Here is a 22,463-nt window from a genome sequence, read left to right on the forward strand (position 1 = left end):
ACGTTCCATGGAGACGCTGGTTATGAATAAATCTTTATTTTAGTGTTCACAGTTTAATATTTGTCTATTCGACCTGGTGATGACAGAACAGCGCCCCCTGTGTTTCACAGGAGAAAACAGAAAGATAATCAGATAATTCATTCGTTTGTCATGAGATGAAATCAGCCTTTACTTTGAAGGACCAGTTTCACTTCTCTTTGCTTGTGACGAAGATCTGGTCACATGTTCACATTAGATGAAGGAGACCAAGGTTCAAACACGTTCAGATGTTACACCTGATAATCAGAAGAACACTGTAGCTTCACAGTATCTGAGACGGCTAGCCTAGCTTAGCATAAAGGCTGGAAGCAGCAGCTCAGCTGGAATGACCACGTCCTGAACCTGAAGTGAACCCGAGCTGCCGGTCACAGTTTCCTCTTCTGGCTGTAAATGTTGCTGGATATGAAGAAGTGTTATTGATGCATTATGGTCCAGCAGAGAGCGAGTGACTCCGCCGCTCTGCAGCAGGTGACAGGTGGGATCACTTTGTGAAACACCTGCTGGAGAGCTGGTGATCAACATTTTCCATTTTCTGTTTAACAAACACACACATGGATAAAGACAATCAAGCAGAATTTGTATTGCATCACTTCCCCTGCAGCTGAGTCTCCCCACAGACTGAAACAAGTGTCTTCCTTCAAAATAAACCTCGAACCAGTTTGTTCACGTCCAGACCAGGAGATTCAAAATGAATCACGGCGCCTCGAACACACGGGCGCTGGTGTTTTTATCCATTTCAACTTTTAATTATGTTTATGAAGGTCTGCTGCTACATCTGTAAATAAGAAGTACTATAACAGACCAAGAGTAGAACCCTGAGGAACCCCATGATCAACTGTGGACAGTGTTATGAGTGAGCATGAAACTAACATAAATCATACTTCAGATGCTGCAGCTGGCTGGGACTAAAGCAGGCCTGATGTCTTCATCATTATCGTTGTTGAAGTTATTTGTGTCTTTGCACTCTGGACAAAATAAACCCAGACATGAGTTGTTTTGCTTCAGTGTGAACAGGATCATTCAGCCTGTGTCACATGGTCCTCCCTGATCTCTATCAGCTCTGTAGCCACAGACGCAAATAAAACACAAAGACCTTTGGTCAGTTTCCATGAGATGTCTTTTTGAGGCACACACACTGTGAGCACTCCTGCTGTTAAACCACATGCACCTTTGTCTACACAGCACTTCAAGGCTGTGCTAATGATGCTGTCTCTGTTAAATAGCTAGCTAGGGCATGTCTGCTGAGGTCAGATTCAAACCGCCCAGAGGAGACGTAGCAGTCACTGGAGCAGCTCAGCGTCAGTCCAGACAGGAAGTCAAACCTGATCCGTGGCAACGTGTGATGAGCTTTTTTCCCTGAAATATATAACCACTAATTTTGGTGTAAAAAGGTTGATAGTGTTTTGATGCTGTGTTGCAACTGATGTTTGTGAGGAAGGCAGTTTCATGTTGAGATGATGCTGGAACATGAGCACAGCTCCTGCTTTCTTCATTCAAACAAACCTCCACTTCCCTTATTTTTGGTTTAATTAATTGTTTCCTGACGACAAAAACAAAACTCTAAAGATCGAACGTTCAGACTCAGGAAAGTCACAATAACTGCACAGCTATCAGAGCATGAGCAAGTTAATCCACAAGTCAATGTGCTGAGGGAGAATATTAGCACGCTAATGTTAGCTGAGAGACTTTAAACATCCGATTAGTCAAATTACTGACGTGATCGGCTCTGTTGTATTTAGCTGCTGTGACTGCTCCTTCGTTTTTAAGATTTCACACTTCAATTTAATGTCTCTTTATAACTCGTTTTATATCTTGACACGATTATGGATATATTCTTACATCGGAGTAAATTATTAATTCGGCATACATGTTTTGCTAACATTAACTTATTTCTTTATCCTTCTGTTAAATTAAAATCCATCAACTTGCTCATTAATTAGTTTGAACTAAAAGCCTCATGTTGGCATTAGAACAAACTACAGGTGTTGATTAAGTTTCATCTGATTTCTATCTTAGCTTCAGTTCTTTAGTTGGACTGAGATTTAGAACATTTATCATTTCATAGAATCATTTGTGCTCTGGAGGTTAAACTCCGACTGATCCTCTTTTATCTCTGTCAGCTTATTGGCTGATTAGCATTCGAACAGGAGAAGGTTGTGACACAGTGTTTTTAAGGCAGATGTGAAAACAGACCAGTCAGCAGGTCAGCTGCTGATCTGAGGACAGCCTCCAGTCCTCCGTCAGTACTCTGGCAGCGTCTCGTCGTAGTCCATGATGCTCAGCTCGTGTCTCCTCTGGCGAACAGCGAGGGTCAGGTCTGCGGGGGGGGCAGGACCTGGGGGGAGCACCGCGGGTTTGAAGGTGGTGAAGCTGTGAGCTGTAGCCAGGCTTGGAGGCACCATCTGAGGGTTCTCTGACAGGAGGGTGGCCTCCTCCACTTCATGATCCAGAAGAAGGGTCTCCGACTGAACCTCCTCATACTCCACCGCCGCCGCCGCCTCCTCCTCCTCCTCCTCCTCCTCCTCCTCCGGGCTGTGATTGGTCGGTCCGAACAGCTGCCGTGCTCTCTGCTCCAGGAACGATCCCACGGCCAGGGGGGACTCGATGGGGGAGAGGGAGAGGGGGGAGGAGGAGCAGGACGGGAGGTGCAGGGGGGAGGTGGACACCACTCCATTTATTATACCAACAGAAGAAGAGGAGGGGCGGGGCCTGAGGCTGCTCTGAGCAACAGGTAAAGCAACACTGCCGCCATTGGGCCTGAGGGAGAGAAAGATGACATCACGTGACCTCCTCAGCTGTTATCATCTGACTGGTTCTATCCATAAATAACAAAGTGAACCTCTGCTTGTGCTCTGTGTTCTACTGTTAGCTTCTGTACACACATCCTGAGGCGGCTGACACCAGCTGTGTTCTTAGAGCCTCTGGACACTGAGGATCAACTGTAACATGAATTATTCCTCAGATTTGTGACAAACAGAAGAAAACTCAATTTAATAGTAAACTCAACTTTCCGTCAAAGAAACCTGTGAAATGTTGAAGTCCTGCCTCCTGCAGTGACATCACAGGATGACATCATCAGTTTACCTGCCGCAGACGTCCTGAGGGCGACTGTGAGTTTCCAGGTGGATCTGACTGTAGAGGTGAAGCATCTCCGTCTGCAGGTTCTGACTGACCCGCTGCAGAGCAAGGCAGCGGCTGTCACAGGCCGACAACTCCGCTCTGAGACACACACACAAACACACACAATGTTATTTGCTTATACTATATTATATGACGATGTCTGATCCTATGTACGATTGTTGTTAATAACATAACTTCTGAGTTTTTGTTTACAGGTGAATCGTTCAGCGATCAGGGTAGAGCAGGCTGGTCAGGGCTCACTGGTTAAGGTTGATAGTTTAGCTAACTGGTTATGGTTAACTTGGTTAAGGTGGATTGGTTTAGTTAACTGGTTAAGGTTGATAGTTTAGCTAACTGGTTAAGGTTAGGAATCCGACCTGTTCTGGGCCTTGGTGTCCTCCAGGAGTTTCTTCTGATCCTGGATCAACTGATCTTTCCTGGCCAGCTGGTTCTCAAGCTCCAGGATCCTGTGATTGGCTGCCTCCAGCTTCTGCCTCTGCTGGACATCACTGTCCCTCAGACGCTGGCACTCTTTACCCACACTGCACTGCAGCATGGACGCCTCCTGCACACACACACACATGATATCAGGCTCAAAGAGAGAATAAAACTAGCACTTTTATTTTAGATTAATTCACTGAAAAATTAAAACAAATAGTTCCAGAACCCGACATGAACTTGTTTTCTTTAGTGAAACATTTCACCAAAGAAATGTAATAATATATGATTTGATTACTATATCTTGTTTCCATTGTAATGTTAGTGTTAGGCTGCAGGAAAAAACCCCTGATCTGTGTGTGTGTCTGTAGAGCTGCTTCCAGACATGAACTCCTCTGGAGGACGTGTAGGTGTTAGGTGTTAGGTGTTAGGTGTTAGGTGTTAGGTGTTAGGTGTTAGGTGTTAGGTGTTAGGTGTTAGGTGTTAGGTGTTAGGTGTTAGGTGTTAGGTGTTAGGTGTTAGGTGTTAGGTGTTAGGTGTTAGGTGTTAGGTGTTAGGTGTTAGGTGTTAGGTGTTAGGGCTCAAGGCCAATTTATGCTTCTCCGTTTTGACGGACACGGACAGAGAGGACCGCCTTCTCCAACGTGGAACGCCCTCTCCGGGCCTCTCCGCGGCTCCTCGGAGAGCTTTTCGTGCAGCTCTGATTTTCCTAACTACACGTCGAAATGGCGGAGAGCCCACGGATAGCCCTTGGCTGTGATTGGTCCGCTAACGACCTCATTTCCGGACCTCAAACTTCCTGTTCCATTCCCTACATCACAATAAACCTAAATCACAACTACGACTCTATGATTAATGTGACAAGTGTGTTGAGCCAGTGGCGTTGTCCGGCTGACGGTGGCTGGTTAGAGCACTTACGGCATGTGTGTACGGTCACATACTGTTATAACGAACTTTCATAACGGGGCTAGCGGGCTAGCCACCATGCTACCTGCGGTGGGAACAGCAAAAACCTGCTGACTTTAATCCCACGGCTCATGACACTGTTTCTCCAACACCGTCAGGTTAGAAGCAAACACTTGGTAGTAGTTAGTATCGGGTGTCCCTGCTGACTGTGTGTGGAAGCTGGGGGGGGGGAGACAGCTGCCTCCGTGTAGCTTTAGTTATCAGGCCAATTATGGCTCAAAATCATCGTTGTGAGAAATGTTCATGGTCCTCACAAAGTCAAAGTAAGGTTAGAGTAAGGGGCTGGGGAATCCATTATGTCAATGAGTACCCCACAACTAAAGAGAGGTATGTGGGTATGTGTGTGTGTGTGTGTGTGTTTTGTCGTACGGTCAAACGGCTGGCCCCTCCTCCCTCCAGCTGATTGGTCAGAGCTCTGTTAGTTTCTCTGAGGAGGACGAGCTGCTGGTTCATCAAGAAGATCTGCTGCTGCAACTGTTCACTGCTGCTCAGCTGCAGAGAAACATCCAGACACATCACTCACACAGGACCAAGGGTCAGGGCCCTCATCTTCATCACCAGCATCATCACTATGATCATCTTCTTCATTCTTTGTCTGATTGGATGACACATCAAGATTGGAACCACCTGCTCTACCTCTAACCTCACTGTCACCTTCATGTGAAGACCAAACTGAAGACCACGTCCACAGACCCTGGACCTGTCCGTCTCCCTCCTCTCTCTCTCTTCTCTCTGCCTCCTCTCTCCTCCCTCCTCTCTCACTCCTCTCTCACTCCTCTCTGTCTGCTCTCTCTCTCTTCTCTGCCTCCTCTCTCCCTCACTCCTCTCTCCTCTCTCCTCTCTCCCTCCCTCCTCTCCCTCCTCTCTCCCTCACTCCTCTCTCCTCTCTCCCTCCCTCCTCTCTTCTCTCCCTCCTCTCTCCTCCCTTATCTCCTCTCTCCTCTCTCCCTCCTCTCTCCCCATCTCTGACCTCCTCTCTTCCTCCTCTCTCCTCTCCTCTCTGCCTCCCTCCTCTCTCCCCTCTCTGACCTCCTCTCTCCCCCCTCTCTGACTTCCTCTCTTCTCTCCTCTCTGTCTGCTCTCTCTCTCTTCTCTCCCTCCTCTCTCCCTCACTCCTCTCTCCTCTCCCTCCTCTCTCCTCCCTTATCTCCTCTCTCCCCTTTCCCCTCTCCTCTCTCACCTCCTCTCTCCCCTCTCTGACCTCCTCTCTTCCTCATCTCTCTCCTCTCTGCCTCCCTCCTCTCTCCCCTCTCTGACCTCCTCTCTCCCTCCTCTCTCCCCTTACCTCTCCGACCTCCTGTCTGACCTCCTCTCTCCTCTCCCTCCTCTCTCCCTCACTCCTCTCTAATTTCCTCTCTCCCTTCCTCCCTCCTCTCTCCCTCCTCTCTGACCTCCTCCCTCCCCCCTCTCTCCCTCCCTCACTCTTATCTCCCTTCATCTGACTCGTTCTCACCCATGCATCCTAACTCTTCCACAGACACTCTCCTTTCTATTCTGTCCTCCTCTCTTGACTGTCTGTCCTCTTACTTCACGCCAGGTCCACATGTCCTCTCCTCTTTCTCTGCCTCTGCAGCTAAACACTCTTTTACCAAACTAGAGTTCAATCCTCATTTCTAACCCAAAAAACTCTTCTCCATCTTGTCCGACCTTCTTGACCGGTCCAATCACAGTGCTCCTCACCTTGAGTGACAGCTGGGTCAGCTGATGCTCAGAGTTGTTGGCCTTGTTATTGGCACTCTGAAGCTCCGCCTCCACAATTCTCAGCCTGCTCTGACACTCCTGAAGGTCGCTCTGAAACAGCCAATCACAACACGGTGTGTGTGTCAAAGTGTATTAATCAGTGTATATTAATGTGTGTGTAAGTGGTTATTAGGGTGTGTGTGTGGGTGTGTACCTGCAGCCTCTGGTTGTGTGTCTGCTCGTCCTGTTGCTGCAGCAGCAGTTGTTGGATCTGTGTGTTCAGCTGGTTGGTTTGTTCGTGTGTGTCCTGCTGCAGTTGTGTGTAACGTCTCTGTTCTTCCTCAAGACTCAACTTCATAGAACGAATCTCCTCATCCTGAACGCCCAGCTGAGCCCTCTATACACACACACACACACACACACACTTAATGTCCATTCTGTAATGCACCTTGACGCTGGTTGCCACCAGCCAATCAGTGTAGAGCATGTTGTGTCACCATGGCGCTGCTCTGCTCCTCCAGCGCGGTGGAGCTGATGACTCGCCGCAGCAGGCGCCGGTTCCTGATGGCGTGCTGCTGCCGTTTGAAACGTTCGTACTGAAGCTGACCGTGGATCAGCAGCAGCTGACTCCTCAGTGACTGAAGCTCCTCCCCCACGACCGCACCTGACACGTCACACAACACAAAGACCATCAATCCACACAGACCATAAAAACACACAAAACACATACACAATAGACAGACATCAAAGTGTTTCGCAGTCTGTGAATAAATGATCTGTTCAGTCGAGACAGAGAAAAGTTCGTCTGGTTAGTGCAGTTAGTAAAGTTAGTGTCAAATCTAATTAAAAGAACAGCTGCAACAGCAGAGACTGAATTATATCAAGAAGAAGAGGACGACTGAAAGATGCAATCATCTGTGAATTCATTTTACAAGCTGAGTCAGTGAGTTAATTCAGGTACCTTTGGTTTTCATGCTTTGCTGTTTACCTCCAAAATGACTTCGATCCACCGACCTACTGACTGCTGACAACCTGCAAAACACACACACACACACACACACACACACACACACACACACACACACACACACACACACACACACACACACACACACACACACACACACACACACACACACACACACACACACACACACACACACACACACACAGGACACTCATTGACCTGACTCTGACCCTGAAACCGAATCTTAAACTCCAAACTGGCCACTGAAGAAGTGAGGAGCTAAATGTCCTCCCTCATGCGAACAGGATCCAGAATGAGGTCATGTGACAGGCTCTTCCTGTGGGCGGAGTCAGACAGAAAAGCTCTCACCTGCTGCTCAGGCGTTCATGGGCGTCTCGTCCGTGGACGATCAGCTGGTCCAGAGCGTCCAGAGGGGAGACGGAGGTCTGATCCTGCTTCTTGTCCTCTCCCTCCACTCCTCCCCAACCTCCCCCCCTCTCCTGCTGACCTGCTGCTCTCTCCAGCACCTCCTACAGGTCACAACAGGATCCACAAGAAGACAACATCACCTCAATCATGAACATATTTAATATCTTTTATTTGATTTATTAATACGAAATAAAACGCATCCTCTGATAAATGTGGATTCATTTGTGAAGTTAAAGTTAAAAAATCTAAAATAGTAGAATTTATACAATCACATCAAGACTGACATCAAGACACAGAGATGGAGAGCGACAGACAGAGAGCGACAGACAGAGAGCGACAGACAGAGAGCGACAGACAGAGAGCGACAGACAGAGAGCGACAGACAGAATTTACCTGAGTCTTCCTTCCGATGAAGAGTTGGGCAGCTCGAGGCAGAGCCAGCTCAAACAGGGGTTCGTATGGGAAGGCAGGACTCTGATCGAAGAGGCCTCCCTCCTCCGACCTGGTTGGTGGGGTGAAGCAGAGTGAGATGGAGGGGGGAGGACGGGGGAGGGAGGAGTCTGACTGGCCACAGCTGGGGGTAGAGGTGAGGAGGACGTGCTGAGGGGGGGTGGAGTCTTGAGAGAAACGAGACAGAAGCGTTTGATTTTCACTCAATTCTCCTCATCATCAGTTCAAAGAGTTTAAATATCACATGACTCCAACACACACAGACACACACACACACACAAACACACACACACACCAAACTGACAGAGTGACATACAAGAATGTGTCCATCATCAACAACTGAGGCTCCTCCCACACAAACACTGATGCTATGGTTGCACCTGGTGGAGCCGTCCAGCCTCTGAATCTGAGACTGGTGTAAACTGGTTTGAAAACTCTCAGATGTTCTCTTGAAGGTGAGTTAGTGTGGGCGGAGCCTGAGTCTGTTCCTAATAAAGTGCTCCCTCAGTTCTGGCTCATATGTTTATGATGTGAATGTTTGCTCTGGATGCAGGACGACATGATCAGCTGATCACATCCATCATCACCTCACCTCCGCTGCTGGTGATGACATCACTTTGAACTCTCTCCTCCTTGTCTGTGACTGGCTGACTGGCTGACCTCTCCAGCTCTGGGATTGGCTGCTGCTTCCGCTGCGATGACAAAGACACAGATCCTTCAGAATAAAGGTCATCTTCTGTAAAGTCCCAAGCCGTGGTCCTGAGCTCACCTGGTGGTTGTCGTGAGGAGTCAGAGCTGCGTCCTGGTTGGACTCGCTCAGTGATGTCACAGGGACAGTGGGAGACGGAGGACATTCCACAGCTGGAGTCAAACAGTGTTTTAGTTTCACATTCAGAACGAAGTGATGAACATGTGACTGATCCTGACGATGATCTGATCCATCTTCTCACCTGAGAAAGATGCGGTTCTGATTGGTGGGTGGGTGGAGTCGGTGGCAGCAGGTTCAGGGGGGGGCGTCGACAAACCACAGTGAGAGGAGGGGCTCCATGTGACATCATCAGCCTGAACACAGAGACAATGGGTTCAGACACTCAGACTGCTGCAGTGCATGATGGGAAACATGTGGCCCTCATCTGATCATCAGCAAGGAGACAAAGAAGTCACTGACCTGAATGCAAGTGTCAAAGGTCAACTGAGGCAGAGCCGGACTCGTGGAGCTTCCTGTCAAAACACAGATCATTAAATAGATATTCAAATTAGATATATATGAAACAATTTGGAATTTGAATGAGCTCACCTGTGCTGCTGACGCCATCTATGCAGGTGAGGTCGAGCGGGGGGAGGGGGGAGGACAGAGGGGGGGGTCTGGGTGAGGGGGAGGAAGGGGGGTCTCTGAGGGAGGAGAAGCTGTCGTCCTCACACGACGACTCCAGAGGATCCAGAGACACTCTGGAACACTCGATCACGATGTCATGGACTTCATAACACCTCCACCTGGGACACACCAGAGTACAAAGACTTCTGTGATGTCATGTTCAGAGAACTTCTTCACGGGAGCGATCAATGAAACACCAGCGACAAGATCTCGAATATGAGCTGACTGATGCCCCCCCTCCGTGGAGAATAAGAAACAGAAACGTGAGTTCTGCGGATGACACCCAGTTACACTTTCAATAAAACCTGAACAAAGTAATCAATTAACTAAACTTCATGTCTCAAGGACATAAAAACCTGGATGAGCTGTAATGTTCTCTTATTAAACTCATATAAAACTGAGGTTCTGATACTTGACCCTAAACACGTTAGAGACACATGATCAAATGATGAAGCTGCTCGAGACGACATCGTCTTTGCTTCCAATGAAACATCAGGAACTTGGGAGTGATCTTTGATCCTGATCTGTCCTTTGATTCTATCCTTAACGAGCTGATCGTACCTTATCACCACTAGAACCCTGAGCTCCCAGAATTCAGGCTGTTGTCCCTAAAGTCTCAAGAAGAAGAGGAGGAGGAGGAGGAGCCAGAGCTTCAGCATCAAGCTCCTCTCCTGTGGAATCATCTCAGCTTCAGTTGTGGAGGCAGACTCCATCTGTACGTTGAGGATTCAAACCTTCCTCTACGATAAAGCTTCTAGTCAGAGCCGGTCCAGGTTCTTCTTAGACCTGATCTCAGTTCTGCTGCTATAGGTCTAGACCAGGGGTGACACACTCAGATACACAGTGGGCCGAAATTAAAAAATTGCTACAAGTCAAGGGCCAGAAGGGTTCATGGTTTATTGAAAACTTATTGAAAGAACCTTAGTGCAAATATTGAACCTGGAACTAACAAGGCCTATAGAATATTGACGATGAAACAACATTAATTATTAAATAAATTAAATAAAAATTAGGGTTGCACCGATATGGAAATTCTTGGCTGATACCGATGTTTAAAACAACAGTCTAGCCGATAGCCGATACCGATGTTTGTTTATTTTGTTTTTGTTGTTATTCATTCACCCTTTTGTGCCAGGGAAATAATTAAATCATTATTTAAAAAACACAATTTTTAATTATTTCAGCCCTTTATTACTCTTATCTTTTAATAACCAAAAATTGAATCAGATATATGAAACAATCTTTGATTTAACTGAACTTTATTTAACGGAGACATATTATGCCCATTTTATCACAGGTGATATGGTTCCTTGGGTCTGAATGAAATGTCTGTAACATATTTGGTCAAAATACCACAAGAACCATTTAAAACCTTTTTAGCCAATGAGAGCCTGCTCTCCCACAGAACCCCCCAGCCATTGGTCTAGAATTGTCACGTGCCCCATCCCGACCAGTTCTCTGACCCTCAGGAATTCTCAAAACTTATTTGTGATTGAGAACTTGCAAAACTCTGCCGGCGGGACAGCTCTAATAGTATTTTATCATGCGGGCCAAAGATAATTCATTCGCAGACCGGATTTGGCCCGCGGGCCTTGAGTTTGACATATGTGGTCTAGAAGGTCGGGGTCACATGACACATGGAGCTTCTCTTCCCAGATTCTTCTTCCTCATGTTCAATCTTGTCTCTATCATTTTTCAAGACAGAAATTATTTGAAGGTGAATTGTTTACTAGTAAAGTCCTACATGCAGAGAACACATTTTATTGTCCAATGTTCAGTTGTTACACTAATATCGCAGTAAAACAGGAAGTGACCAACATTAAAGACAAACAACTACAAAGACCAACAACAACAACAGACTAATAACAACAAAGACAATACAGACCTGGACGGGTCCAGTTCATAGTCCTGAGTCCCTGTGACCAACTCAGGGTGAACCCTTACATGTTCCAACATCGGCTGTGAGAGAGAGAGAGAGAGAGAGAGAGAGAGAGAGAGAGAGAGAGAGAGAGAGAGAGAGAGAGAGATCAGAGTGGAACCTCAGAGTGGAACCTCAGAGTGGAACCTCAGTGTGGAACCTCAGAGTGGAACCTCAGTGTGGAACCTCAGTGTGGAACCTCAGTGTGGAACCTCAGTGTGGAACCTCAGTGTGGAACCTCAGTGTGGAACCTCAGTGTGGAACCTCAGAGTGGAACCTCAGTGTGGAACCTCAGTGTGGAACCTCAGTGTGGAACCTCAGTGTGGAACCTCAGTGTGGAACCTCAGTGTGGAACCTCAGTGTGGAACCTCAGTGTGGAACCTCAGTGTGGAACCTCAGTGTGGAACCTCAGTGTGGAACCTCAGTGTGGAACCTCAGTGTGGAACCTCAGGGTCAGTGCAGCAGCGTCAGAGACACTGGTGTTATCTGACAAAAGCAACAGCTGCTGTCCACAGCTCATATTTCTGTGTGAGTGAGAAACGAGTGGAGCAGCTGCTCAGATCCTCGACTGACAGTTTCATCACAATCTGATTCAGACAGAGCTCAACATTAATCATTAATCAATAATCAACAGTAAACTGCAGCCTCTGCTCAGAGCTGTACACACGCTGTCGATCAGGGGGTTCACTTCACTCTGGATCTGCTCAGTCACTGACTGTGGTCCGCTCCACTGCTGTACACACTGCTTTCTATGGTCTGTTGCAGTGTGCTGGGGCCTGTAGTGGTCTGTAGTAGCTGCAGGGCTCTGCAGTGCTCTGTAATGGTCGGCAGTGGTCTTTTGGGTCACTGACCTTGACGATCTCCTGGAAGGTGTCCAGGTTCTCCTTCATGCTGTAGTGGAGCCTCAGGTAGGAGATGAAGTTACAGGGGAACATCCCGTACAGACGGTGGAACAGTGAGTACACACCTGCATGAAGGTGGACCAGGTGAACCACAGGTACATGACCTGCAGGAGGAGACCGCCAATCAGAGCGAACCACACACCCCACTGATCACAATCAGACTAGTGTGTGTGTGCTTGTGATAGTGTGTGCGTGTGTTACCAGGGTTTTTATAACTCCATGATGCGAGGCGTCCAAACACGTCGAAGAAGTCGTAGATGTGCTGTTTCCCGGCCTGAGGGATCATGGGTAATAGAGTGATGAGGACCAGGACTGCAGTGATGAGAACGGCCACATCGCTGTCTGTCTGAAAAACACAACAACACCACAATAAACAGCTGATCCACAACCCCTGATCCTCTGTACACACAGTTTATGTTCAGTGTGTATATCCGTGTGTCACCTTGAGGTAGCGCAGCAGTGACGGCAGCAGGGGGGAGCGGCTGATGTGATGAACCCATGGCGGTTGCTTGCGGATCAGGTGACCCAGCAGAGTCAGAGCAGCCAATCTGGTTCCAGGTCTGTTCAGAGACTCGTGGAGCTTCTCCAGCAGCAGCTGAAATCAGTGAACACTGACGTCAGAGCAGCTCGACACAGCTGGAGAGTGACAGTGAGATGCTGCTGACCTTGTGGTGAAGCTCTCTGATGGTCGACAGGAGGAGAACTGCCTGAGGAGACGAGGAGTCGAGGTAATACTCCACCAGAGAGGAGAGAACCGCACCTCCTCTGTCTGGAAGGAGAAACTACAGGTCACATGACAAAGACAGACAGGCAGCGAATGTGTCTCTGCAGGTGGACTCACCTGAGCTCAGCTGCTGGTTGACTGTCGCTCTCACCTGCTCCGCCTCCTGCAGCTCTGAACTGTCCAATGAGAGCAGGAGCTCACTGATAGTCACCTGCTCCTTGGACATCGTCAACACCTGGAGACACAGAGGACGACAGTCTGTCCAGAACTCTATTTCACTTTTTAAAGCTACAGCTCATCTCAGCACCTAAGACACACAAACGACATGACAGCTGCAAAATGTGAAGCCACATCTTCTGGATCGCCCCCTGGTGGCTGGTTGCAGTATAGGTCACAACCCTCCTCCATGTTAGTAGAGACTCGGCCCAAACCAAAGAATCTAAGTAGTCGTTTAATGAATGTTTGTAAAGATGTTTGTCATTTCAGTTCTTCTCTCTCTGAAGTTTGTTCAAGTTTCTGGTCAGTTATTGATGATATGAAAACAGGGTGATACGTTTAAACTTTGTTTTTAAACTTGGAAACACTGACGACACGAGGGAGAACACGTCACAGCAGACGAGCCTCAGCTGCAGGATCTGCCTGTGACGTCAGACAACTGCTGCTCCGTGAACCAGGGGCAGATGAAGTTTGACCGAGTAGCAGGTCGGAAAGCTACGACATCCGAGTAGTCATGAACGCAGCATTAAGCTTTCAAACGTGTCTGACGTCACTTAAGCTAACTGTTAGCATCTTAGCCCCATCCTGCTGCTCTGACTCACAGTTAGCTCACGGCTAAGCTAGCATGCTAACAGCTCGGGGCTGAACTAATATGCAAACAGTGTTTAGCAGAGCCGCTGCTTCCTCCCCTGCGTCACTTCCGGCTAACAGACAGTTCCTGGATGTGAATAAACGAATAAAAAACGCGGTTAAACGTGAAACGGGTGAAAAAGTTCGTTACCTCGCGAAGAGTCTGTCCGAACAGGGCGCAGCCATGACACCAGGCCCCGCCCCCGGGAACCCGACACGCCTGCCAATCAAGCGCCACACGCCTTCAGGGACGGTGGTAAAAACGAGCTTCAACTGAGAGAACATCTGTTTACAGGTCTTTACTGTTCATGATTTATAGTATTATAGATATTAATAGTGAATCTGGTTTTGCCTCTCAGTGACTGCTGTCCCAGCCTAATCCTGAACCCTGGTACCAGACTGGACGGTGTCTGCTGGGGTCCACCCTGACCTCTATGGAGCCTGTTCTGGTGCTGCCACGATCTTTGATAAGAGACGCATATGTATGTATATATTATACATATACTAGAGGGTCCCGATGATCATATATATGTTAGGGTTTGTTTGTGTGTGTGTGTGTGTCTGTGTGTGCACTTATCTTTCTACAGGTATGAGGCGAATTTAGGTTCAACAGCATCATTGAGAGGACATTTGGTCTGGTCCTCTCTGGGGACAAATGGCTGTTTGAGGGTTAAGACTTGGTGTTAGGGTTAGAATCAGGTTCAGGGTTATGCATTTAGTTGTGTTGGTTAAGTTAGGGAATGCATTAAGTAAATAACCTCACAGCCATGCAGAGACAAGTGTGTGTGTGCAGCAGCTGGATGTGTTCTCACTGGAGACCTTCTGGAGATAAGACTGGTCACCAGTAAGCAGAGTATAAGTAGCAGCAGCAGCTCACTCAGCTCACAGGAGGACGATGCTGCTGCTGCTGCTTGTGTTGGCCGTCGGGCTGAACTCAGCCTCCGCTGCTCAGGTGAGCACAGGTGGGTTCAGCTGCTGATCTGGACTCACTCAGGTTCTCTTTGACTTTCCAAAATGTGACATTAATATAATATTTCTTACATTTAAGAGCCAGTTGAAACCTTATGATCTGTGTGTGCAGCTGGGTGTGGTGCAGACGGAGGGGGGGCAGGTGCAGGGTCAGAGTCACAGGATGGGTCTGTTCAGGACTGTAGACGTCTTCAAAGGAATCCCCTTCGCTGACGTCCCTGGAACGTGGGAGAAACCGAAACCTCATCCTGGATGGAGCGGTAACTCTCACACATCTCACACTTCAGGACTACAAGTCCCACAATTCACTGAGTCATCCAATCAGAGAGGGTCTGCCTCTGCTGTGGTACAGCTGACATCTGAGGTTGACCTTTGACCTTGGACGAGTTGGATTTAGACTCTGATGTCAATAGAGTCGTCTCCTCAGCAACAGCCACAGAGGCTCATGGGTAGTGTAGTCTAAAGTGGTTTGAATGAGACCAAGGTTGTGTCTCAGTGAGAGGCTGCGTTTGAAGACAGATTGTGTCACAGCAGTGGGACTGACTGGTATGGAGGACGAAACATGACTCGAGTCTAAATAAATAAATAAATGTGGTAGGAGGTCCCAACCTCAGTCTCGGCCAGGATTGGTCAACTGACAGTTCCAGACAGATGCAATCGATTCCCAGCGAATCTTTAGAATGTGTGTGTGTGTTCTCCCAGACAGAGTGCACACCAGCTGCAGCTGGCCAATAGAGGGCGCTAGGGCGCCGCCCACCCTTGTGAAAGGTTTGTTTAAAAATGTTTTTATAAAAATCTAACCTTTACTATGATAACTTATTTAAGTATGTATATATTGATAATTCACACTCATGTGTGTTGTATAAATATATAAATAAATATTTTCAGTGGAAAACTATCAATGTACGATTCAGGGGCGCTGGAAACGACGCCCATTAAGCAGAGTCGAGTAGCCAATGAGGGACTGTTGCTGGGGAAGATACGCGTAATAACTGATATTATTATTTTTGTTTATGTAATTTTGATTTAGTTTTCTAAGTTTAGTTTTTTAAGTTAGTTTGCACAGTATGATGTTAGCTATCTGTTTTTGTTAGAAAATGACTGACATGTATATTATTTAAATTAAATTTATTATTATTACTATTTCACAAAGTGAAATATTTATACTTAAGTCATGTTTCTTCCTCCCTAGCCTGGACACCGATCACTGAAATCCTCTGTAGACCACACTGTCTCCTTTCAGACCTGTCTTCAGGTCCACGCGTCCTTAGTGGGGGCAGCCGGCGTCCTCTGAAGGACTGAGACACAGCTACAGTCACGTGAAGAGCAGGAGACAGTTTATTGAGACATGAAGGTCGAGGTTGTCCCATGGTCCTGGTGCGTGAGACGGATGATGATTCTGTTGTTTCCAGGAATCCTGAAGGCCACAAAGTATCGGGACCGCTGCCTTCAGGTGAACCTGCTGCAGACGAAGACCCGAGGCAGCGAGGACTGTCTCTACCTGAACGTCTTTGTTCCACAGGGACGGAAATGTAGGGGACACACACACACACACACATACACACCAAGTTTTTACTTCTATGTGAGTGAGGACACTCATTGACATATTAATTCCCTAGCCCCTCCCACTTCCCTAAACCCTCCAAATTAAATGAATAAACCTTTTTCTGACCCTAAAACAAAGTGTGGGACCTCAAACAGTTCTCTGAAAGAGGGAGGACCGGACAAGATGTCCTCACTGTGTCAAGCTATGCTTAAAATGGTTGACTGCATCATCTAGTGGACATTATAAGAAGTGCAGTGACCCTCTCTCTCTCCAGTGGCGACCCACCTCCCAGTGATGGTCTACCTGTTTGGCGGGGCCTTCATGTTGGGCGCCTCTAACGACGCTGCCATCCTCGGAGACTCTCTCTACGACGGGAAGGAGATGGCCGACAGGGGCGGAGTCATCGTGGTCTCCGTGAACTACAGAGTCGGGACGCTGGGGTTCCTCAGCTCCGGAGACGCCCGACTGCCAGGTGGGACCACGACACCACCACCGAGATAAACAACGTGAACACTGCGAATCCACAAACCTCTCCATGTCTGTGATTGGTCATATGCAGTAAACCCCGCCCCTAAGCACAAACCCAGATCTGAATGAGTAAAACCTGAGTTGATGACCAGCATCATGTGACCACTGTCCTGGAGATGTTAAAGTTGCTTCATAGTTCTCCGGCTCGATCGATCGGAGCTTTGCAGTGATGTGTGTCCCCCCCATGTGACCTCTGTGACCTCCCAGGTAACTACGGGCTGTGGGATCAGCACGCTGCCCTCTCCTGGGTCCGCAGGAACATCGCGGCGTTCGGAGGACACCCCGACAACATCACCCTGTTCGGCCAATCAGCCGGAGCCGCCAGTGTCAACTTCCAGGTCAGAGGACAAAGAGAGCCGATTGACTGACAGACAGGAAGTCAATATTATTAACACACTTTATGAATGTTCACATGTTAGAATGTATTGAATTAAAAGAACAAATTGAGATTTGATTTACTAAAGATAGAAAAGGGACAAATATAACTTTTAGTGTTCAAACCACACATCGTTGATAAAGATGGACGACATGATGGCTCCAGTCCATCATCAGGATCGCCCCCTGGTGGCTGGCTGCAGTACAGGTCACAAACCTCCTCCATGTCAGCAGATGGGACATGAACCAAAATAAGCATCAAAGTAGACGTTAAATATTTGTCAAAGTGTTTCTGTCGTTTCCGTTTCTCTCAAACTGATGTTAGTTCAAGTTCTGGTTTGAAATGAACAGAATCTCATTGCAACCGAGGACAGAAACACAAGATGGCAGCATATGGATCTAAGAGATTTTGGCTTCATTTCTGTAGGAAGTGGAGACTTCATGTTTGTTTACAGGCTCAGAACTGTCGTTAGTGTCTCACTTACCTCTGTCTGTGTCCTCAGATGCTGTCCCCCTACAATAAAGGGTTATTTCGCAGAGCCATTTCCCAGTGTGGTGTGGCCCTCAGCCCCTGGGCCCTGCAGACCAACCCCATGTCCCTCACCAGGAAGGTCCACAGACACGTTGGAACACACAGGCCTGGACACATAGGCATGTTTTTAATGTGTTGTTATGCAGACAGTTCCTGATGGAGGCGTCTGTGTCTCACTGCAGATCGCCCGTAGGGTGGGCTGTCTGCGGAGCGACGAGGACGCCATGCTCACGTGTCTGAAGATGAGCGACCCGGTCGGTCTCACCATGGCCGGAAAAATCGACGTGTTGCTCCTTCTCGGAAAAGGTCAGATCACCAGGGACAGTCAAAAAGACGTCTGTAGAGGGCAGCAGATCCGTGTCTGTCCAATGTCTGTCAAGAGTCCCAACGTCTCGGGTCCTCTTTAGATACAGTGCATATAAATACACTGTGTGTGTCTCGGCAGGTGTGGTAATGGATCTCCTGGAACATGCTCCGGTGGTTGATGGTGATTTTATCCCTGATGAGCCGAGCCGTCTCTTCCATCACGCTGCTCACTTTGACTTCATGGCCGGAGTCAACAGCATGGACGGACACCTGTTCGCTGGAGTGGACGTTCCTTCCATCAACAAAAAAAACGGAAACACCACAGTGTGAGTACTGAGGACCCTGGGAACTTTTATTTTGAAAAATGGCCGACAAGAACAGTAACATGTCGTCTGAGGTGACCAGAGTTCTGGTTTGAGTCCAGAACCAGCAGGTAAATCCAGATCCACTTTTCTTCTGACTTCCTGAAAACTATGTGTCCCATGTGTCTCCTCCTGTCTCTGCTCAGGGAGGACGTGAGGGGTCTCCTCGCAGGTCTCACAAAAGAAAAGGGGAGTGCCGCCGTTGCCTCGGCCTATGAGGCTTACTCTTCACACTGGGGATCGTTTCCAGAGCAGGATGTGGTGAAGAAGACGGTGGCAGACATTGAAACCGACTTCCTGTTCCTGGTCCCCACACAGATCGCCCTCCAGCTGCATGCCAAGCACTCCAGGTCAGATCTGACTGGTGGATGCTTGTGGTTCTGGTTCTGGACATGTTTTAAAAAAAGGGGTTTTCCTGTTTTCTGTCCCTCAGTGGAGCTCGTACCTTCTCCTACTTGTTCAACATGAAGACACGGATCCCAGGATTCCCTCGCTGGGTGGAGGCGGAGCACGCAGAGGACCTGCAATACCTCTTTGGTAAACCCTACTCCACCCCACTGGCCTACTTCCCCCGACACCGGGAACTGTCCAAGTACATGATCGCATACTGGACCAACTTCGCCAAGACTGGGTAAACTCCCAGAATGCACTACAAACATATACACACACACACACACGAACACACACGCACATACATACATACGAACTTGGTCTGAAATGGTCTCTCATGGTCCCAACTCAGCCTGTTCTCTGTTTTTCCAGTGATCCCAGTAAAGGCGACAGTAAGGTCCCAGCTCCTTGGCCCCCTTTCACCACACAACACAGACCCTACCTGGCCATCAACCACCAGATCAGCAAGTCCTCCGTCAGGTACTTCTGACTTCTACTGGGTTCTCTCTATCTTCTGGAGTCAAGTCTAATGTCGTGATGAGTATTTCACTCTGTGTTCTGATTCACTCTGTTCTACCGGACACCACAGGGGCGTTTACAGTTATGGTGTCGCTATACACTCCGAACCACTAGTGGGCGTACAGAGAATAAAGTGTGTGGAAAGACACAAGTAATGAAGGAAAGTAAACTACATTGTAGGGGAGAGCGGGGTAAGGTGAGACATTTTTTACATTTGCTCCCCTCCAGGCGAGCTCAAATGATAAATCAGTCAAGTTTACACATCTCCCATTAATTCAGGATGTTTTCTATCAATATTAATGATCAGAATGTCTTCAGGACAAAGGGCAGTGAAAATATGATTGTTTTAAAAAAAGTGCTCTTGTGTCCCACTTAGGGTTAACCCTAACCCTAACCCAGTTACGAGGTAAAGTGCTCCACTTACTGTTTCCACTTTAAAACTACCATAACAACACATGTTGTAATAGTTCAAATCCCGACAGCTAGATGGACAACCACTAATATCGGACTAGTAACAGCATCATGGGGATTGGTCAATGAAGCACATTTATGATTATTATGATTCATGTGATCTCTTGCTCACCCTAGCTTACCTGCACAGGGACAGGGATATTGTTTTTCTCTGCGTATTCAAATCCCAGTTCACGGCTCTAAACTGGAGCAAGGCCCTGTAACTGGTCAGCTAGTTGTTTCCAGTGTTTGGCTCCTCCTCCATCTCATCTGTGAATATTCTCTTTACCTCAGCTACTGCACCCCAGGCTACTGGTTTCTCTTTCCCTTTCTCTTTTTTCTTTATGAATCTTTTGAGGGTTATAATATTTTTATCCCTTCCAGCTTTTCTTAAGGACTTCTTTCCTTCATGACCTCAGCGGCTGCACTCTCCATCTCTGTGAGGGCTGTTTGGCCCCAGGTCGTCTTCCTGGTGTAGTTTCTTGGCATGGTGGCTTTTCTACAATGTTTATGACATTAAAAATAAAACATATATAATGTAATATAACACTAGAATATGTTTAAGACTAAACTTAACTTGTGCTTCTTGATGTTTTGACACAACAGTTGATTTAGTTCAAAGCAAGAAAATGTACTTTCACATTCAAAAAACATATTTTTGTGAAAAAAACATACTTTCCACAGAACCAACTTCTCCTTCATGGCCAGGGGGAATGGGAGGGGCTTGAAAACATAATGGTCACATGACCACAAATGTGTTCCATTGCTTAGAAACAGGGGGTGTCCCACATTACCCCGCTCTCCCCTAACAAGAAACCAAGACTGTCAAACCAGGTGGTAAAATGTCTCCTCTTTACAAAATGACGTCTCTTTTAGATAATTCAGAACCATGTGGTGTCTCTGGTCTCCGCAGGACGAGTTGTAGAGATGATTCTAAAGTCGTCCTCGAAGGCGTCCATGTTGAAATGAACATGTGTTACAAAAAGTCTGAGGCGCACAACCCAGCACCGCGACAAGTTCTAGAGCGCTCGACACAAAGACGCCATGATGTAAAGTCTGCCGCACTAATCCTAAACCCCTTTCAACGAGCCCTGCTACACTCTGCTATATGTTTGTATTTCTTTTCTGGCTCAGCAGAATGCGGCCCCCTGCTGTGCGTGTTACACACTGTTGTGTTTTAAAGATGAAGTCAGACATGATGACTCTTTAAGGCTCCATGAGACTAATTGTGATTTGTGAATAAAGGCTGTATTAACATTCAATCAATCAATCACATTTTATTTGTATAGCCCATATTCACGAATTACAATTCATCTCATAGGGCTTTAACAGGGTGAGACATCCTCTGTCCTTCACCCTCAGCAAGAGTCAGGACAACTACTAAAAACCTGTTAACAGGTACAAATACACAGAAACCTCAGAGACACATGTGAGGACCCGTCTCCCAGGACGGACAGAAGTGCAATAGATGCCACGTGTAGGACAACATCATCAATAATCAAAGTCTCTAGCAGCATTTGATGAGGGTAGACATCCCGAAGGTGAACCCCAACATGACATGCCAAGCAGTCCCGCTGCAATCACAGTCCATGGTCAGCAACCATCTAGACCACGATCCACCATCCAGACCAGACGCCACTCCAGTCCTCAGTCACCGTCCACCGCCTCCCACCAGGACCCATCACGAGCCACCACCGCAGTCCTGGTCCGCTTGTGTGTCATGTGTCATAAAATAGAACAAGTAACGTTCTGGTGCACTAACTAGCTCTAACTATAAGCTTTATCAAAAAGGAAGGTTTTGAGTCTACTCTTAAACGAACAGATGGTGACTGCCTCCCGAACTGAAAGTGGTAGATGATTCCACAGCCGAGGAGCTTGATGGCTGAGAGCTCTGGCTCCTCCTCTACTTTTAGAGACTTTAGAGACGACAGCCTGAGTTGTGGGAGCGGAGTGCTCTAGTGGGTTGATAAGGTACTAACAGCTCTTTAAGGTAAAAGGCTCTATATTATTAAGGGCCTTGAAGGTGAGGAGGAGAATTTTAAATTCTATTCTAACATTGATCTCGTCTCATCAGCTACGACCTGAGATCAGACTACGTCAGCTACTGGACTCAGACCTACAGCAGCCTGCCGTCCAACAAGAGAGAAGAAGAAGAGGGAAACTGACCCGACGTCAGAGTCTGATTTCAATCTTAAACTACTGGAATTGTTTGTTAATGTCTGAATGATATAAATTTAATAAAAGTAGACAAATATCAATATTAAATCATCAGTGATTAATCAAGGTGAAGAATTGAAACATTGTTCTCTGAATAAACGGAGAAGGACTCTGCTGCAGTCTGAGTTTTTTATTTCATAATCAATCCATCGATCAGTGAGAACCAATCAGCTTCTTCTGCTCCACAACACGTTACACATCATGTGACACAACATGTGACACAACATGTGACACCACCTGATCAGCTTCTGACCTGATTTTTTATCCTTTCTTTCAAAATAAAAGAGGCTGAACGTACGTCACAGACCTGTTACCCATAAGCCCACCAGTTCGCTCCTGATTGGATAATGCCGACTCATGGTGAGAGTAATGGCTCAGGTGTGATGTCATAGTATATGGGTCCCACTTGTAATGG

The 22,463-nt window shown here is 47.4% G+C and overlaps 2 protein-coding genes across 4 annotated transcripts; one reads left to right on the forward strand and one right to left on the reverse strand.

The window, feature by feature from the left end:
- Positions 1 to 20: 20 nt before the first annotated feature.
- Positions 21 to 14,071, reverse strand: tsc1a (TSC complex subunit 1a). Of its 3 annotated transcripts, none has more exons than XM_062381206.1 (22): positions 14,006 to 14,071; positions 13,126 to 13,243; positions 12,950 to 13,053; positions 12,727 to 12,879; positions 12,486 to 12,630; positions 12,234 to 12,388; positions 11,350 to 11,423; positions 9,387 to 9,583; positions 9,258 to 9,310; positions 9,040 to 9,151; positions 8,859 to 8,950; positions 8,682 to 8,781; positions 8,033 to 8,256; positions 7,580 to 7,740; positions 7,232 to 7,275; positions 6,741 to 6,907; positions 6,458 to 6,640; positions 6,244 to 6,354; positions 4,933 to 5,055; positions 3,537 to 3,724; positions 3,124 to 3,258; positions 21 to 2,796 (listed from the first exon to the last, which is right to left on the reverse strand). In XM_062381206.1, the coding sequence occupies exons 2-22, from the start codon at positions 13,232 to 13,234 to the stop codon at positions 2,280 to 2,282; spliced, it is 3,147 nt and encodes a 1,048-aa protein (XP_062237190.1). In that variant the 5' UTR covers positions 13,235 to 13,243; positions 14,006 to 14,071; the 3' UTR covers positions 21 to 2,279. The 3 variants fall into 3 exon arrangements, with proteins under 3 accessions (XP_062237190.1, XP_062237189.1, XP_062237191.1); XM_062381205.1 differs by having other exon boundaries at positions 7,205 to 7,275; XM_062381207.1 differs by lacking the exons at positions 13,126 to 13,243; positions 14,006 to 14,071 and having other exon boundaries at positions 7,205 to 7,275; positions 12,486 to 12,626; positions 12,950 to 13,047.
- A 634-nt stretch (positions 14,072 to 14,705) lies between these two features.
- Positions 14,706 to 22,167, forward strand: LOC133934916 (bile salt-activated lipase-like). The gene is made up of 12 exons (XM_062381209.1): positions 14,706 to 14,806; positions 14,936 to 15,083; positions 16,236 to 16,355; positions 16,644 to 16,841; positions 17,105 to 17,235; positions 17,776 to 17,883; positions 17,987 to 18,110; positions 18,250 to 18,436; positions 18,619 to 18,822; positions 18,906 to 19,103; positions 19,235 to 19,342; positions 21,906 to 22,167. Exons 1-12 carry the CDS (start codon positions 14,750 to 14,752, stop codon positions 21,994 to 21,996), a joined length of 1,674 nt encoding a protein of 557 aa, XP_062237193.1. The 5' UTR covers positions 14,706 to 14,749; the 3' UTR covers positions 21,997 to 22,167.
- Positions 22,168 to 22,463: the final 296 nt, after the last annotated feature.

The sequence above is a fragment of the Platichthys flesus genome, chromosome 3 (assembly GCF_949316205.1).
Source record: "Platichthys flesus chromosome 3, fPlaFle2.1, whole genome shotgun sequence".
Lineage (NCBI taxonomy): Eukaryota > Metazoa > Chordata > Actinopteri > Pleuronectiformes > Pleuronectidae > Platichthys > Platichthys flesus.

Bases quoted from the DNA above. Each gene is read 5' to 3' on its own strand.
- tsc1a (XM_062381205.1), bottom strand. From the start codon at position 13,234: ATGTCCAAGGAGCAGGTGACTATCAGTGAGCTCCTGCTCTCATTGGAC. The intron at 12,880-12,949 runs GTCAGCAGCATC...CACTGATTTCAG, and splicing joins TCAGAGAGCTTCACCACAAG to CTGCTGCTGGAGAAGCTCCA. The intron at 12,631-12,726 runs GTGACACACGGA...TGTGTTTTTCAG, and splicing joins CACTGCTGCGCTACCTCAAG to ACAGACAGCGATGTGGCCGT.
- LOC133934916 (XM_062381209.1), top strand. From the start codon at position 14,750: ATGCTGCTGCTGCTGCTTGTGTTGGCCGTCGGGCTGAACTCAGCCTCC. The intron at 16,356-16,643 runs GTAGGGGACACA...CTCTCTCTCCAG, and splicing joins TGTTCCACAGGGACGGAAAT to TGGCGACCCACCTCCCAGTG. The intron at 19,343-21,905 runs GTACTTCTGACT...TCGTCTCATCAG, and splicing joins ATCAGCAAGTCCTCCGTCAG to CTACGACCTGAGATCAGACT.